Raw genomic sequence first — 16,903 nt, forward strand, 5'->3', positions numbered from 1 at the left:
ACTATTCCTGCAAAACTGACAGCTCACGAATGGCATTTTTGCATTGTCTGGATCATGACCTTCACTGCCAATGCCACCACTTTACTGAAGGAAGTTATTGATAGAACTTGAACTAAACACCCCCTTTTTTTCACTTGCTTCTAGGCACTGTGGTTGGATTATTGAGCCACTCAGATTTATGTTAGATACTTCTTTCCTTTTTTAAAGAAAATAGATATGTCAGCAATTAGAATACCCAGAGAGGCAATTCTGTGTTTCTTGTCATTATAGTTTGTTCTGACCAGCTTTTATGGGGTCAAAGTGTTCTCCTTTAATCAGTGGAATGAAGCACATAGAGGTGTAAAACACTGGCATCCCCTTTAGAGATTAAAGATAGGAGTTAAAAATAAAAGTTCAGGACACCTGGGTGGCTGAGTTGGTTAAGCATCTGACTCTTGATTTCTGCTTAGGTCATGATCTCAGGGTAATGAGACTGAGTCTCACACTCAGTAAGGAGTCCGCTTCTCTCTCTCTCCCTCTGCCACCCCCCCATCTCTCTCTACTATAAATCTAAAAAAAAAGGTTCAACACTGGAAAGTGCCAGTGTTCATTTTGCACAAATATTATCATTTGCTCACAAACCTTGCACCATATGTTTGATAGAGCTAAATGTGGGTGATGTAGAAAGTAATAAAACATGTTTATTAAGTTCAAAATGTTCAACATAAGGCATGGGACAGACAGGAAACAGATAAACCACAGCACAACGTGACAGGTGCCCTGAGGGAAGTATTCGTACATTGTGTGGGTCCTGGGCACAGCAGCTGGAGGCTTCCGAGGGTTGTGTTTGAGGAGGTTTCCAACAGTGAGTAAAGGGTTAGCAGGATGAAAATTTGGTGTGTGAGGGGGTTGGTGGCAGTTGGTTCAGAGAACTTTATGTTAAAGATGGGAAAATCATTTGCAAAAGCGAAGGAGAGCATAGTACTTGGGACACCTTAAAAATGTCATCATGGCAGAAGCGTGGGGTGAGCAGGGTGAAGAGAGGATGAACAGAAGCTAGTTTTGAGAGGCAGTGGGAGGTGGGCAAATTGTGAGAGATCCTTGAAAGCAAAAGCAAAGATGGCAAAAACATTTGTTTAATTGTTTCATATGTATGTATGTATATAATTGTATCTACTATGCACGTAATTGCATATGCTATATGTATAATTGCATACATGTACATGCATATTCATATTCAATTTCAGCCTTCTCTCCACTTCCAAATTTCTGTCCCCTTTACCCTGTTCTGCTCTTTTTATAGGACTTATCACCTTCTCCCATTGCATGTAATCGATTGGTTGTTGATAGTTGATTGTCTGTCTCCCTTTACTGGAATGCAAGCTTAAGGAAGACCAGGATTTGTAGGAATTTTGTCTCTTGTCCATTGAAGTATGGCAAGCACCTACACCAATACCCAGCACATAGTAGGTGCTCAACAAATATCTGCTGGGTAAATATCATGCTAAGGAGTTTAACTTTTCTCCTATGGGCAAGAGGGAAAACAGAAGTTTTGGTTTGGTTTGTTTTTAAATTTTTAACTATTTCTTTGTAAACAGGGAACTAGTCATCAAATACGATTTTAAAAATATAACAGAGCAGTGTTCCAGTGTGGAAGCAGGTGTGGAAGCTGGATATCAGTGAAAAGAAACTTAGGAGACCAAGACAGTTGCTTCAAAAGCCAGGAGGAAAGCTATTGCTGATTTAAGTTGAGACGAGTAGTTTTAGAAATGCACGCTTCCCTGAGATGCAAGAACACCATTCTTTCTGCAGTGTAGCAGAGGAGAGAAACCATAAATGGCCAGACAAGTAGTCCCTACTCCCTTATTTCTCACATTCATGGTCACCATCAAAGGTATATGTTAGCGATATTCACCATGATTCTTTCCCGTATCAAGCCAGAGTCTATGACATATAGTCTAATACATTTTTGGAGTGTGATAAAAGTGAATCACCAATCATTTTATATGATGACTACATCAATAACCTGGTTATTTTGACCTGAATTATCTGGAGGTACAGATATAGAGTATATGGCATGCATTAAATGTCCTTATAAGGATAACTATATATAATGTATATTACATGAATACATTGCATATTATATTTTATATGGATGTGTATATATGTGCATATATAATATATATCATAGTTTTCATGGTCTGAAAGCCACCACCACTACTTAGACAGCTTTTTGAGTTGACACAGCATCCCCACACCTATTACCTCATCCGTGGGCATCTAAAGCCAGGCTTTGATGTCAGCCAGAGCCAGTCTCTAATCCTGCATCCCCACTCGCAGTCTGTACAGCCTTGGGTAAGTGGACACATCACTCTTAAATCTCCTCTTTTCATTTCTCTCAACTGTAAAATGAAGACGATGATAGTACTGACCACCTCATAGAATATGAGGATTAAAAGAAATAAGTTCCATCAGGTTTGGGAGAGAAAAAAAAATTTTTTTTACTGCTTACAAATGATCAGCACTGTCAGAATTTGAATCCAGGACTCTCCATTCCTAATCCAGAGTCTGCTCTCCACTGCACCTGCTGCTTAAAGCCAGGTGCACGTACTTGTACATAACAATAGCTACATTGACCATATGCCTTTTACTTATGTTGTTGCCAATATTTACAGCAATATGTTGACTTACTTCATAACACTTATCACGCTTTGGACTTCCTTTTGTTTGCTGACTTGTTCTGCCTGTATCCTTAACTATAAAGTCTGGGAAGACATTATAAGCTCAGTGCCTTCTATAGTTTTTGGCACAGAGTAGACATAAAATAATATTTGCTGAATGAGTTCAATTTATAGCAATTTGAGAAGACACCTATTACAGACCAGAAGCTCATTGAGGTTGTAACAAGTCAAGGACTCAAGTGACCAAGCCAAGATTTAAATCACTGATTGACTGCAGAGCCTGTTCTCTTTCTTGAATGCTATAAAAGAATTTGGCAGAGGGTCTGAGCAATCTACAGGACCATATTATAGGTGTGGCTACAATAGATGTTTGATTTCCCCAACCTAACTGACTAGACAAGATTGGTTATGTGGAATCTAAATTCTGAAAATCACTGTAAGAGTTTTCTTATCCTTTCCTGGGAAGGTCTGCTTACCTTTTAACAAGGTCGAAGCTACATACCAAGATAAAGAGAAAGGAAGTTCTAATATGGTAACTCCCAAATAAATCATATAACTGAGGTGCAGAGGGTATGTGCAGTTCAGACGATTTTGTAGGGTATTAAAAAGAAAACCTAGAAAGACTAGCTTGTAGGGAAAGAAATAAGTTTTCTGCTTTTACCAATTTTTTTCTTCTCATCTGTTATAGTGCTTGGCCCAGTAAATATTTGACTGGCTCAATAAAGGTTTATTACATATTCACTATAAACCTGTCCCAATCCCAAGATCATTGGACCTATGTTATTTTAAATGCTGCATGGATGCCCAGAAAATTCTGGAGATATACTTAAAATAATAGAAGTAGAAACCAGTTAGCCTAGCCTTTCCCCCATTATAAATAGTAAAAGTAAAGCCAAAGAGAAAGAGTGAATGTCTATACAGCTGGTTGGTAGGAGAGGTGAAACTGGGACCTGTATCTCCTTTTCCAGGAGTAGCTCTTTCTGCTTTACCTTATTCTAAAAGCTGGAGTCGCAACGGTAACTAGAGAGCATCCAAGGAAACTAGATGATTTGTTTTGAGGCAAACATATTCACATATGCATATCCTCATGAGTCTTGAATAGTATAAAAAGCACCGGACTGAAAGCTTTAAAAACAATGCTGACTCAAGTCCTGTTTCTCCTGCCTTTTTGCTGTGTGACCTTGGGAAAATTTTTTTTGCCATTCTGAGTCTTCATCTTCTTATTTCCTGTCTACACAATAAAGAATGTTTTCTAGTCCACTTTCCTCCCTTATTTCCACTTGAAAAGAGCAGAACCTTTTTAAAAACAAAATTTTCTGCAGAAGTCAAGAATATAAAATAGGTGAAGTCCAGCTCCTCTGGTTAAAGTCAGAGCAGTAGGGAGAGCGGATGCCAGCATCCTGCCTGCTCCATCTTCCCTTCCTTCAAAAGTCTTTCCCACTCTCCCATTCTGTGATTCTAGGATTCACCATTCTTAAAGAAAGACAAAGTGTGGACTCAACTACAACTCCTTAAATTCTGGGCTTCAGTCAGACGGCTAAGACCAGACACTTGGAATTACAGTGAAACCATCTCTGCTGGTGCCTGAGGCACTGGTCTTGGACAAAGAGATAAATAAAATTTAGGTGTAGCTATTTTAAATTGGCCACCAAGGGAAGGACTTGACAGGGCTTTCAAGGAAGGCCAGTTCTCTCCTAAGTACCATTGGGTCTCTTTAGGTTGTGGGATACGACATGTCCCAAATAGCACTATTGGCAGCCTGACTGGCCGTCTGGGCCCAGGGGTAAGGAAGATGCCAGCTTTGGTTGGGTGCAGTTGACTTCCACTGACCCTGCTTCCATTATAATCCTAGTCTCTGGTCCGGTTCCAACAAGATGTCTCCAGAGGCAGTGAAAGCCGAGACTGCCTTTTGGCTTCAAAATGATGTTTCAAACAACACTGGTTACCTTTGTAAATCATCAGATATTTTACAGAACCTTTCAATGTAGAAGTATCTTTTGGATGACTCCAAGGGTTGGAACTGGGACTAAATGAGTAACATCAAGAGAGAGGGGGAGAGAGAGAGAGAGAGATTATAGGAAAGCAATAGGACAGTCCAAAGGTGGAATGGATATTCTAGAAAGGCATGGATTTTCCATCACTGAAAGTAAGGAGAAAATATTATACTCGACAATGGTGATCTCATATGTGGCATTAGAAACAAACGACCTCAGGGGCGCCTGGGTGGCACAGCGGTTAAGCCTCTGCCTTCAGCTCAGGGGCATGATCCCGGCATTATGGGATCGAGCCCCACATCAGGCGCTTCCTCTATGAGCCTGCTTCTTCCTCTCCCACTCCCCCTGCTTGTGTTCCCTCTCTCGCTGGCTGTCTCTATGTCTGACGAATAAATAAAAATAAAATCTTAAAAAAAAAAAAAGAAAAAAGAAACAAACGACCTCAAAGAAACAGAGAACAGACTGGGGGTTGCCAGAGGCAGNAATAAAATCTTTAAAAAAAAAAAAGAAAAAAGAAACAAACGACCTCAAAGAAACAGAGAACAGACTGGGGGTTGCCAGAGGCAGGGGGTGGGGGGTGGGAGGAATGGGCAAAAGTGTTCAAAAGGTACAAACTTCCAGTTATATGATAAATACATCCTAGGGATGTAATGTACAGCATGGTGAATATGGTTAACAATACTGTATTATATATTTGAAATTTCCTAAGTGAATAGAGCTTAAAAGTTCCCATCACAAGTAAAAAATTTTAACTATGTGAGGTGATGTTAACTAAGCCCATTGTGATAATTATTTCACCATATATAAAATATCCAATCATTATGTTAAACCCCTTAAACTCATACAATGTCATATGTCAATTATATCTCAATAAAACTGGGAAAAATTTTAAGATAGGCTATCAGAGAGAGAGAGAGAAAGAGAGAGAGAGAGGGAGAGAGAGAGGGTCTGAACTAGGTGATCTTAGGGGTTCCATAAAATTCTAAGATTTTATGATTCTGTGAAATAAAGAGGAAAGAAGACAGATACTCCCATTTTTGGTCGTGTGGATTGGGCTTTTTGCATACTTTATATCGTAATATCCTCACAGTAGCTCTGAAAGGAAAGCATTCTTTTTTTTTTAAAGATTTTATTTATTTATTTGACAGAGAGAGACACATCCAGCGAGAGACGGAACACAGGCAGGGGGAGTGGGAGAGGAAGAAGCAGGCTCCCAGAGGAGGAGCCTGATATGGGGCTCTATCCCAGGACTCCGGGATCACGCCCTGAGCCAAAGGCAGACGCTTAACGACTGAGCCACCCAGGTGCCCCTGAAAGGAAAGCATTCTTAAACGTATTTTCAGATGAGAAAATGGAATTTTGGAGATGTGCTTGCCAAAGGTCACAAAGCAGATTGAGGCAATGCTGGAATTTGTGCTCAAGTCTTCTAGAAACCAAAGTCCATGCTCCACCCTCTACATCCCGTTTCCTCCCAGAAGGACATGAAAAATGGATGGCAATGGGGGGAAATCATTTGATAGACCTCATTTTTCAAAAGATCTATGTGCAGGGAATTTGAAAGAAAATAACCTTTAGCTGTTTGACTAGGGCCAGATTTCCCTCATGTACGTTCTGTTTATGCTTTATCAAATATTCAACTTGAAAAGACTTGAATTCTATTTCTGTGTCCTGGGGAGGGACATGCAAGGAACAGAAGGAAGTGGGCATTGTGCAAACCCACAGGACATGTGGCTTCCTTCAAGGATTTGTGAGAGATGTAGGCCACACCCTGTTTATGTTGGCAGCTCTGCAGCTTGCGTCCAGATGAGAAAAATCTGCTATAGCTTCCCTTCTCCACCCCCAAACCTCACCCGCTTCTCTTCTACCAGGCCCATAGTCCCCCAGTATGAGGCTAAAAAATTTAGGCCCCTTCCTTGAATTCCCAGCTCCTGACCTTATGCCTACCTTCTTGGGGTTTCTCTAAGGCTTGATACTGGGGAGAGGATCACCATGACCAATGCAGTAGTTTGTATGCAATTAATCCTTTCTAGATTAAAAATAGCAAAAATAAAATCAAAACACTCCTTCCTGCAGATTGAAGGGTAAAAGGACAGGATGCTTGAAGACCGTGATTTAAAAAAAAATTCCCACCTCTCTCCTTCCCTCCCCCTGTCCCTCTTCTCCAAGACAAAACTTCAGAAACGACTCTCTTTGACATTTGCAGAATAAAAATACCATCAATAGAATCAAGGCCTCCTTTTGTGACATCTCCACCCCAGTCCCTTTTTGTCACGGGGTTATAACCAGATTTTTCATGATTGGCCACTTTCCGTTTAACTGATCTTTCTGACTTTAGACTCTCTCTAATTCAGTCCTTCCTCCTTAAACTGCACATGGACTTCCCTAAAGCACAGATCAATCACGTTATTCCTTGCTCAAGAATATTCATTAGTTTGTTGTTCAGTAATATCCTGATGTCATCCAAATTCCTTATCCTGATTTTCAGAGCCCTCACCATTCAGTGATGCTTGGTGAACATGGCATGGTAATCAAAGAGGAAAAAACAGGAAGAAAAGGCCATTGGACGTGGCAAGTAGGAAGGAGGCTGTGATCTTCCCATCACAGTTTCAATAGAAGCCCATCCATCCCAGATGGGGTACTTGGAGTGGGGACCAGGGGATTTGAGTAAAGCCAGGTGCTGAAGAAAGTGAATGGTAGTTTGGTAGTTAAAGAAGAGAATGAAATGAAAAGTAGGTACAGTGGCTGGCAGTGTCAAGTGAAAGAATCCTCAAGATTGAGGAAACTGGAACAGATTTGGTGACTGAAGGAAAGGCCATGGCTAGGGATCTCTATAGCAGTTGTCCTCAGTTGAGGCTGCTCCCCAGATCATGACCAGCAGTTGGCATAGCCATAATGGAAGCCTGTGCCAATCACAAGAGATGAAGGAAGGCTGCATGAGAACACAGAGGCAAGAAGTAATGAGAAAGACAAGAAACCCAGGAATAGGAAGGGAGGGGTTATAATGGGAGGGGGTGCACAGAGGGCAACGTTGTAGGAGGCTGGTCTTGTCTGTCTATGTAAATAGTTGTTTTAGCTTATTGAAAACAGAATAAAATTTTATTTTTCTGGATCCAGGGTAAGTGGAGAAGGTGGTCTCTTGGAATCTATTCTTAGTCTTAGACTAGATCTAAAAACCAGCAAGGTGCTGAAACCTAGAAAATAGTCACCCAACGACATGTGTCAGGCAGATGTGGCCCTCCCCAGTGTCTACTGTCTGTTCTTTAAAGAGATTCTGATTCTTCAGTCCTGTTTGGAGTGATGGGAGGGATAGAGCCTCTTCTAGGAAGCCACATTGCTATATATCCCCTGCTGAGTAAGCCCACCTCCAAGCTTTTCCCAAGGAAGCCTTGCTAAGACCAGGAACACAGACAAGCATGGAGCCTTTGGGAATCATGTATCCAATTAGCTGCTGTGCAGTAAAATACTGAGCTGTTCCTTAAAATAGATCTGAAAAAGATCCAGAGCTGATGTGACTTGGAAAATGCACAACCACCCTGAACTTGATTGATCTTAGTACTTCTAAGCATTATGTCAGTGGGGCTCAATTTCAAGGAGAAGAGGCAGCTGTGACCAGAGGCAGGCCATTAGGCTGATGAATGTCTACTGGAGAGGACTATCCAGCTGGATCCCAGATGGTGGGAAAGGCCTGGTTATGAGGCCATAAAAAGCCAGACAAATAGGGGACACTTCAGTCTACATGGATGTTGATGGTTTGGGGAGGCAAGAGAAGAAGAGAGGGGAAGAGAGCTATGGATTATCAAGCATCCTTTCATTTTACTGAGTTATTAATTAGACTTGAAAATCCAAAATTAGTGTTGAAATTCTGTCAGGTGTGGCAGATAGAAAGGTAGAGGGGAAAACCCAGTGGGTTCCCTCTGTGCACTACCTCTAGTGTATCTCTGATGTCTCAAGACAGCACTCTTCTCCATTCAGTCAATGAATGGGTTTGGGCAATCAGCTACACATGGCTAGGAATGACAAGGAACGACCTATTGCTCACTCATTTATTGCCTCTCCCTAAGACCAAATTTCAAGTTCAATAATGCAAGAAATATTTCTAGATTGATTTCATCTCACTGTGATTATCTCATTCTTCTGCATGTTTCTCAAGTACACATTTATTTAACCCTCTGTGTTTAAGGTCAACCAGAAAGATGAACTAAATGGTTTCGAGATTGATGCCTCTCCAAATTCGCTAGCTTTGCAGTGTCTTGACCTCTATACCCCCACCAACTTGAAACTCTATGCTTCCTCAGTCACATGATTTTGCAGCCTTAACCCAGACCTCACCAGAATGGGAAACTGCTTAATTTCAAAATCTTGAACTCTAATATTTCCCTTTAACAAAACTTCCTGTTTTTCTACTGTGCAACTCCCAGTGAATCTATTCTTGGTGACTTTTTGCTCCTTAGACCCTCCCAAAATCATGGGTCCATTGCTCTATCTCTGAGTGGTTCCTACCACCACCACTCATCACCTCCTTCTCTTTCCAGGACTAGTTCCAGATTTAGGTTGCTGATGGGATCATCTATTTAAATGTGGTCTCTAACTCCACATAGATAGTCACTGCTGCATTAAATCCTTCCTGAGCCTCTTGTTGATGCCCTATCATATTCCCCACAGCCATTCCAGGATAACCTATCTTGACACCCTCAATTCTCCCTAACCTAAATTCTCACGGCATGTATCTGTTATTCCTTCGTGGCTTCCATCTCTTTCTGACTCAGATAACAGTTATGCATCTACTTGTATTACTCCTCTTTGAGGATTTTTAGAATTTTAACTTGTTCAACTTTGTGTTCCAGTGCCTGGCATCAAATAGATAATGAGTATTTCTTGAATTGAATAGGGCAACCTTTCTACAAAGAAACCTTAAGAAGATAATAGCTTCATTGAGATATCAACTGCAACGTTGGCAGGGGGTAGCTTTACAAAAAAGCAAACTAAAACTTGCAATGAGAATATTAGTTTTCTATTACAGCATAATGAATTAACCCAAATTTAGCAGCTTAGAACAACAGACATCTCAACTTCTTGGGTCAGAAGTCTGGGCATAGTGCAGCTGGGTTATAGTACAGCTAAGTTCTCTGCTTACTGTCTTCTTCCTGAATAGGGTAAGACAGGGTATTGTGTTGTTTAGCTCCACCTACCTCTTTCTGCATCTTATGAAGTAGGAAGAGAGTATAGTTAATGTCCCTTTTTGCAGATGAGAAGTAATAGGTTGAAGTCACTTGAAAAGAACTTGTTGCTTCATTCAAGGAGGAATTTTCTTACAGTCAGAATTTTCTTATCTTTATACAAATATAAAAGAGACTGAGAGGTTGTGAGTGCTTGGGATGAAGAGAAGCGTCAAAGAGAAGTATTCCTATCTCCTGTGCACAACACAGAGGTGGATGTATTCAGCCTCTCACAGGTATGCATGCCAAGGTATTTGAAGGGAGGCGTAATCCCAACAAAAGTGGCAACTACTGGGGAAAAAGAGTATCTTTTCTGACCACTATAGGAGAGGGTTAACATTCTGTCCCCTTGGGTGATGCTTGTAAACACGCAAGCCTTGCCCTTCATCTGCTGCTCATTTGCTAGATCGCCTCGGCAAGTGGAGCTGAAGTTCTGCTTCCTCATCTATCTGCCAAGCTGTCATGAAGACCAAATGTTTGAGGATATAAACTGTAAAGAGTTACACACCCTAAAGTCAGTATCATCACTGTCACTAGTCAGATCTGCCTAAGGCCATGTCTGTGTTAACTTCTCAATCACTACATACTCTTGCAATGGATCTCCCTCTACTGGTTAATGAAAGTCTAACAGGATCTCACATTTTGATGTCTCATTGTAATAGATACATCATACATACATAAGAAATATACTTCACATATTACAAAATTTAGTCCAGTTTACTTGCCTTTGGCTAATGCGGTCATCTTCATAGCCATGTAACATATTCCTGGCAATCCATATGTAACTCTAATCGGTACAAGCCATATTTTAATTGCATAAAGAGAGGGGGGGATAAAAGGCTATTTCTAGGAAACCTATGGTGAATCTCTTCATTTCCACTTCCGATCAAAGGGGCTGCCCCCTCCTCCTTCTCAGTTCCTCACTTGGTTCACTTCTGTCCCAAGAGCATGGAGCTATCCAGTGTGTCTTGTTGGTGAATGATAATCCGTACCATGCCACAGCACAACAGGTGGGGGGATTGCTAGGATCCTAGGAGTATTAATCAATCATGGTTTACCAGAGCCTGAGGTCTGAGAGTCTGAGACTGTGTTGGGCTATGCAGGAATCAAGTATGGAAGTGTACTATGTTTCTTAGTAAAAGTGTGTCCTCTTATGTTGGTATAAGAAGGGCAGTTCGTAAACAGAAGGGGAAATGAACCATGACAGACTATGGACTCTGGGAAATAAACTGAGGGCTTCAGAGGGGAGAGGGGTGGGGGAATGGGATAGGCTGGTGATGGGTAGTAAGGAGGGCACATATTGCATGGTGTACTGAGTTATATGCAAGTAATGAATCATGAAACTTTACATCAAAAACTAGGGATGTACTGTATGGTGACTAACATAATATAATAAAAAATATTACTAAAAAAAAAGAAGGGCAGTTTCTTTTATATATGGTGACTTAGGAATGGAGATAGGGCTATGTTTTATTTGAGTTTTAAAATTTTCTTAGGACCTTTAATTTCCATGGCTCATTTCCTTTTTCACTATCAAATCTCTATGGGATACCCATCACAGAAACAGTGCCTTTCCAAGAGCTTCACCTTTGGTCCTAAGCACTTTCCATCCTCATTCTCCATTTTTTTAAAAGCTTTATTGAGATATACTTCACATATTATAAAATTTACCCATTTAAAGTGTGCAATCCAGTGGCTTTTAGTATATTCAGAGTTTTGCTACCATTACTACAATTTAATTTTAGAAAATTTTCATCAAAAAAATTCCATACCCATTAGCAATCACTCCTCTCCCCTTGTCCCTAGGCAATCATTAATCCACTTCCCATCTCTATAGATCTCCCTACTCTGAAGATTTTATTAAAATAGAATCATGCCATATATGGCCTTTTGTGACTGACTATTTCACTTAGCACGATGTTTTTGAGGTTCATCCATGTTGTAGCATGTATCACTACCCCATTCCTTTTTATGGCTGAATAATTCCACCACATGGATATACCAAGGTTCTTCCCTTCGCTTTTTTTTGAGATTATAATTGACATACGACATTATATTAATTTCAGATGTATAACATAATGACCGGACGTTAACATGTTATCGTGAAATGATCACTGTGCTTAAATCTGGTTAACATACATCTTAATTTTTTTCCTGTGATGAGAACTTTTAAGATCTACTCTGTTAGCAACTTTCAAATATACAATACGGTATCATTAACTACAGTCACCATGCTGACCTTTACATCTGTACAATTTATTTGATAAATGGAAGTTCATGCCTTTTGATAAACTTCACCTATTTTCCCACACTCCATTCCACTCCCTCTGGAAACCAGCAATCTGATCTCTGTATCTATAAGTTTGGGATTTTGTTTTTGTTTTTTTAGATTTGACATATAAGTGAGATCATATAGTGTTTGTCTTTCACTGACTTATTCCATGTAGCATAGTGCCTTCAAGCTCCATCCATGTTGTTGCAAATGGTAAGGCCTCCTCCTTTTGATGCCCTTGTTTTCAGCGCTCTGATTGGCCAGGTCTCAGACCTGTTCTCAGTATTTCTCCCTTTGAGGAGCAAATATCTTCCTTCTGGGGGAAATTTAATCTGTTTCACCATGGCTAATCCTAATCACCTTATCCTCTTTACTGATAATTCCAATATCTGAAGTTTTTAGGTCTGTTTATATGGACAATTTTTTCCCCCTACTGGTTCTCAGTTATGGGGGCTTGACTCTGTCTAGCGGTTTGTGCCTTTATTTACTATAAACTGCTGTTTTTGGTGGTTGTTTTTTGAGCATAATCAGTGGGATTCTCACTTATTTACACTGAGGGTATAGTCGCCTGGGCTTTATGTGCAGGTTGCCGTCCAAATCACCCGGGGGCATGTCCCGAGTTCTGTCTTCTAGCCTTCACCACCTGTAGTTGACATAGCAGAAGCTAAGGTCTCCAGCGTTCAGCAGGGCTCTCCAAGAAGAAAGCCATTTTTAGCACTTGTTTCCTTCCCTGGGCTCCTGGTTTCACTTCATTTAGGGTCTTAGCTTGTTTCTCCTTTACATTAAGTGGAAATTCACTTAATAGATGATTTTATTTCAAATCCAACATTTCAGTTGTTTCAGTTACGAGGGTCGTTTAGGGATCTATAATTCACCACACTTCCAGATGCAGAAATCCTCAGGAAACTTCATTCTGCTTGTCTTTAAAGATATTTTTAATTCCCCTTCTTTTTGAACGTCTTGGTCCATCTGTTTTATATTTGTATTGAGACAGTTGCCATTCCTGACATCTTTATAGGTCTGACATGGCCATGTCTTCTTGGTTTTCACCCATTAGGCCTTGTTTCCTTGTGTGCTTTGAGATTTGTGTTACCCAGTTTTCTTTAAAAAGTTATTTAGGAAAATTATTTGAGCCTGGGTTTAACATTCTCTCTTAATCTTAAAGGGGGATTTGCATTTGTTTCTGATTGGTACTTGAGGGTACTACCAACACGGAACTACCTTAAAATAAATTCTCAGCTAAAGATTCCTTCAGCTGCACAGGTAGTATGAATTCAGACCACAAACCTCCACTAGGGCATGTGGTTACCATTTTTCAGTTTGCCTTTTGCCATACCCAGCATGAAGCCTGAGAGAGTCAAGATTTCCTTTTTGTGAGATAGAATTTTTTTTCTCTTAATTTCTTCTCACACTGAAGTATAGTCGATTGGACCCTCATATGCATATCTGGGTCTCCTATCAAAGTCCCAGGCAGTCCCAGGAAGTGCCAGGCTTGGTCTCTCTTTCCCCAAGCCTCACATGCCTGTCAAAATACAGATCCTTTCAGATTTCAGCAGATTCTCCCACTGTGAAAGCCATCTTCAGAGCTGCCTTTACTCTCAGGATTCCTGATTTTACTTTATATTTGTGTTCTGAAGGTTTCCTATTTTCTTGCCTTCTCAGAAATCTATTTTAAAATATTTTCTTCAAAAATTGTTCCAATGTCTTCAGCTTTGCAGTGATGGATACATTGATGCTCTCTAGTCTGCCATAATAACATATAATAATTTGGACTCTATCTTAGAGTCCAAATGATCATTTCTTTCCTTTGTATTTTAGCTTTCCCAGATCAGAGTAGTACCATGAAAACCCCCCTGTTCATTCACTTACAAGCTACTGATGTTGAGTTCTAGAAATAAAAACCCAGAAAACAAACTCTAGACCAAACTCCCTATGGCAGATCTCCCTTCAGGGAAGTTAGGTCACAGCCTGAAGTAATGCTTCTCTCCATTTCCCCATCTCAATTAACTGGAAATTCCTCAGGTACCCAAAGAGTTTGAAGTCTGGGGTGAAGTGGTCATGATTCTGCTTGTGATGTATATGAGAAAGATGATTGGTCTTGTGTTTAGCCCTAATCTCTCCAGTCTGCAGGCAGAAGTTCTGAAAGAATATGTAAGTGTCAAACACCAAGGAACTGAAGGTTTATATTAATATAACAATTAATTTATTAACTGCTTTGTGAGGTCATTACTGGTATACAAGAGAAGAGCTAACTGTCAAGATTCAAAGAAGCCATAGGATTTGCATCGCACTGAGCCAGTCCTGGACTTAGATGGGTTGACTCATTTGCAATCCTGCCAGAGGATCAGTAGGGTTGAATAAAATTAAATGCATTTCTCTTGCATAGTCTAGAACTTCCAATCACCAGGGCCATCAGCCTACCAGACCTTTAACTGTGATAATGGGAAAATGCTCTCTTCTTACACCTCTTAAGGGCATCTTTGATTTCCTTGTTCCTCAGACTGTAAATCAAAGGATTCAACATGGGGATCACCACTGTATAGAAGACTGATGCCATCTTGTCATGGCCCAGAGAATTATCAGTGCTGGGGTGCATATAGACAAAGAGTCCTGATCCAAAAAAACAGATCACTGCTATCAGGTGAGAAGTACAGGTGTTAAAAGCCTTGGACCTGCCTTCAACAGAGCTGATCTTCAGGATAGTGGCAACAATATAACCATAAGATATCATGATGACAAAGACAGATATCATACCAAAAATCACTGCTATCACAATTTTCATGACTTTCAGGAAAAAGGTTTCAGAGCAGGATAGGACTAATAATTGAGGCAGATCACAGAAGAAGTGGTTGATAACATTTGGTCCACAGAAATTGAGCTGAAGTAAAGCACACAGTTGGATCAATGAACCAAAGAGACCAGTTATATAGGCTCCAACCATCATCTGGGCACAGAGGGTGGGTGACATGGTGGCATTGTAGAGCAGAGGATTACAAATGGCAGCATATCGGTCATAAGCCATGGCTGCCAGGAGACAGCATTCAAGTCAGACCCAGGCTAGAGAAGAAGAAGTACTGCATAGTGCACCCCAAAAATGAGATGGACTTAGGCTTCTGGAAGAAGTCTGAGAGCATTTTCGGGGTTGTGGAGGTAACATAGCAAAAATCTAAGAAGGATAAGTTGCTGAGGAAGAAGTACATAGGTGTATGTAGGTAAGAGTCCATCCTAATCAGGATGATGAGGCCTAGGTTCCAGGCCACTGTTAAGAAGTAAGAACCCAAGAACACTGCATAGAGAACAATCTTGAACTTGGGATAATCTGAGAATCCCAAAAGGATGAATCTGATGACTATTGTATTGTTCCCTCCTCCAGCCATTGTCTTGAAGTATCTTCAATCTGCAGAAAGGTCCCTGGGTTAATGATTGACTATCTTAATATTATGAAACTTACTTGTTTTGAATATGGCTTCATCATTTGAACAGANTTTAGGGATCTATAATTCACCACACTTCCAGATGCAGAAATCCTCAGGAAACTTCATTCTGCTTGTCTTTAAAGATATTTTTAATTCCCCTTCTTTTTGAACGTCTTGGTCCATCTGTTTTATATTTGTATTGAGACAGTTGCCATTCCTGACATCTTTATAGGTCTGACATGGCCATGTCTTCTTGGTTTTCACCCATTAGGTCTTGTTTCCTTGTGTGCTTTGAGATTTGTGTTACCCAGTTTTCTTTAAAAAGTTATTTAGGAAAATTATTTGAGCCTGGGTTTAACATTCTCTCTTAATCTTAAAGGGGGATTTGCATTTGTTTCTGATTGGTACTTGAGGGTACTACCAACACGGAACTACCTTAAAATAAATTCTCAGCTAAAGATTCCTTCAGCTGCACAGGTAGTATGAATTCAGACCACAAACCTCCACTAGGGCATGTGGTTACCATTTTTCAGTTTGCCTTTTGCCATACCCAGCATGAAGCCTGAGAGAGTTAAGATTTCCTTTTTGTGAGATAGAATTTTTTTTCTCTTAATTTCTTCTCACACTGAAGTATAGTCGACTGGACCCTCATATGCATATCTGGGTCTCCTATCAAAGTCCCAGGCAGTCCCAGGAAGCGCCAGGCTTGGTCTCTCTTTCCCCAAGCCTCACATGCCTGTCAAAATACAGATCCTTTCAGATTTCAGCAGATTCTCCCACTGTGAAAGCCATCTTCAGAGCTGCCTTTACTCTCAGGATTCCTGATTTTACTTTATATTTGTGTTCTGAAGGTTTCCTATTTTCTTGCCTTCTCAGAAATCTATTTTAAAATATTTTCTTCAAAAATTGTTCCAATGTCTTCAGCTTTGCAGTGATGGATACATTGATGCTCTCTAGTCTGCCATAATAACATATAATAATTTGGACTCTATCTTAGAGTCCAAATGATCATTTCTTTCCTTTGTATTTTAGCTTTCCCAGATCAGAGTAGTACCATGAAAACCCCCCTGTTCATTCACTTACAAGCTACTGATGTTGAGTTCTAGAAATAAAAACCCAGAAAACAAACTCTAGACCAAACTCCCTATGGCAGATCTCCCTTCAGGGAAGTTAGGTCACAGCCTGAAGTAATGCTTCTCTCCATTTCCCCATCTCAATTAACTGGAAATTCCTCAGGTACCCAAAGAGTTTGAAGTCTGGGGTGAAGTGGTCATGATTCTGCTTGTGATGTATATGAGAAAGATGATTGGTCTTGTGTTTAGCCCTAATCTCTCCAGTCTGCAGG

General features: G+C 40.4%; 1 protein-coding gene across 1 annotated transcript; it reads right to left on the reverse strand.

The window, feature by feature from the left end:
- Window positions 1-14,570: 14,570 nt before the first annotated feature.
- On the reverse strand, window positions 14,571-15,548 carry LOC100478695 (olfactory receptor 1440). The gene is given in 2 exon segments (XM_002928228.2): window positions 14,571-15,185; window positions 15,187-15,548. Coding segments are annotated over 2 exon segments (948 nt in total). The 5' UTR covers window positions 15,520-15,548.
- Between the last annotated feature and the right edge of the window lie 1,355 nt (window positions 15,549-16,903).

The sequence above is a fragment of the Ailuropoda melanoleuca genome, chromosome 16 (genome assembly GCF_002007445.2).
Source record: "Ailuropoda melanoleuca isolate Jingjing chromosome 16, ASM200744v2, whole genome shotgun sequence".
Lineage (NCBI taxonomy): Eukaryota > Metazoa > Chordata > Mammalia > Carnivora > Ursidae > Ailuropoda > Ailuropoda melanoleuca.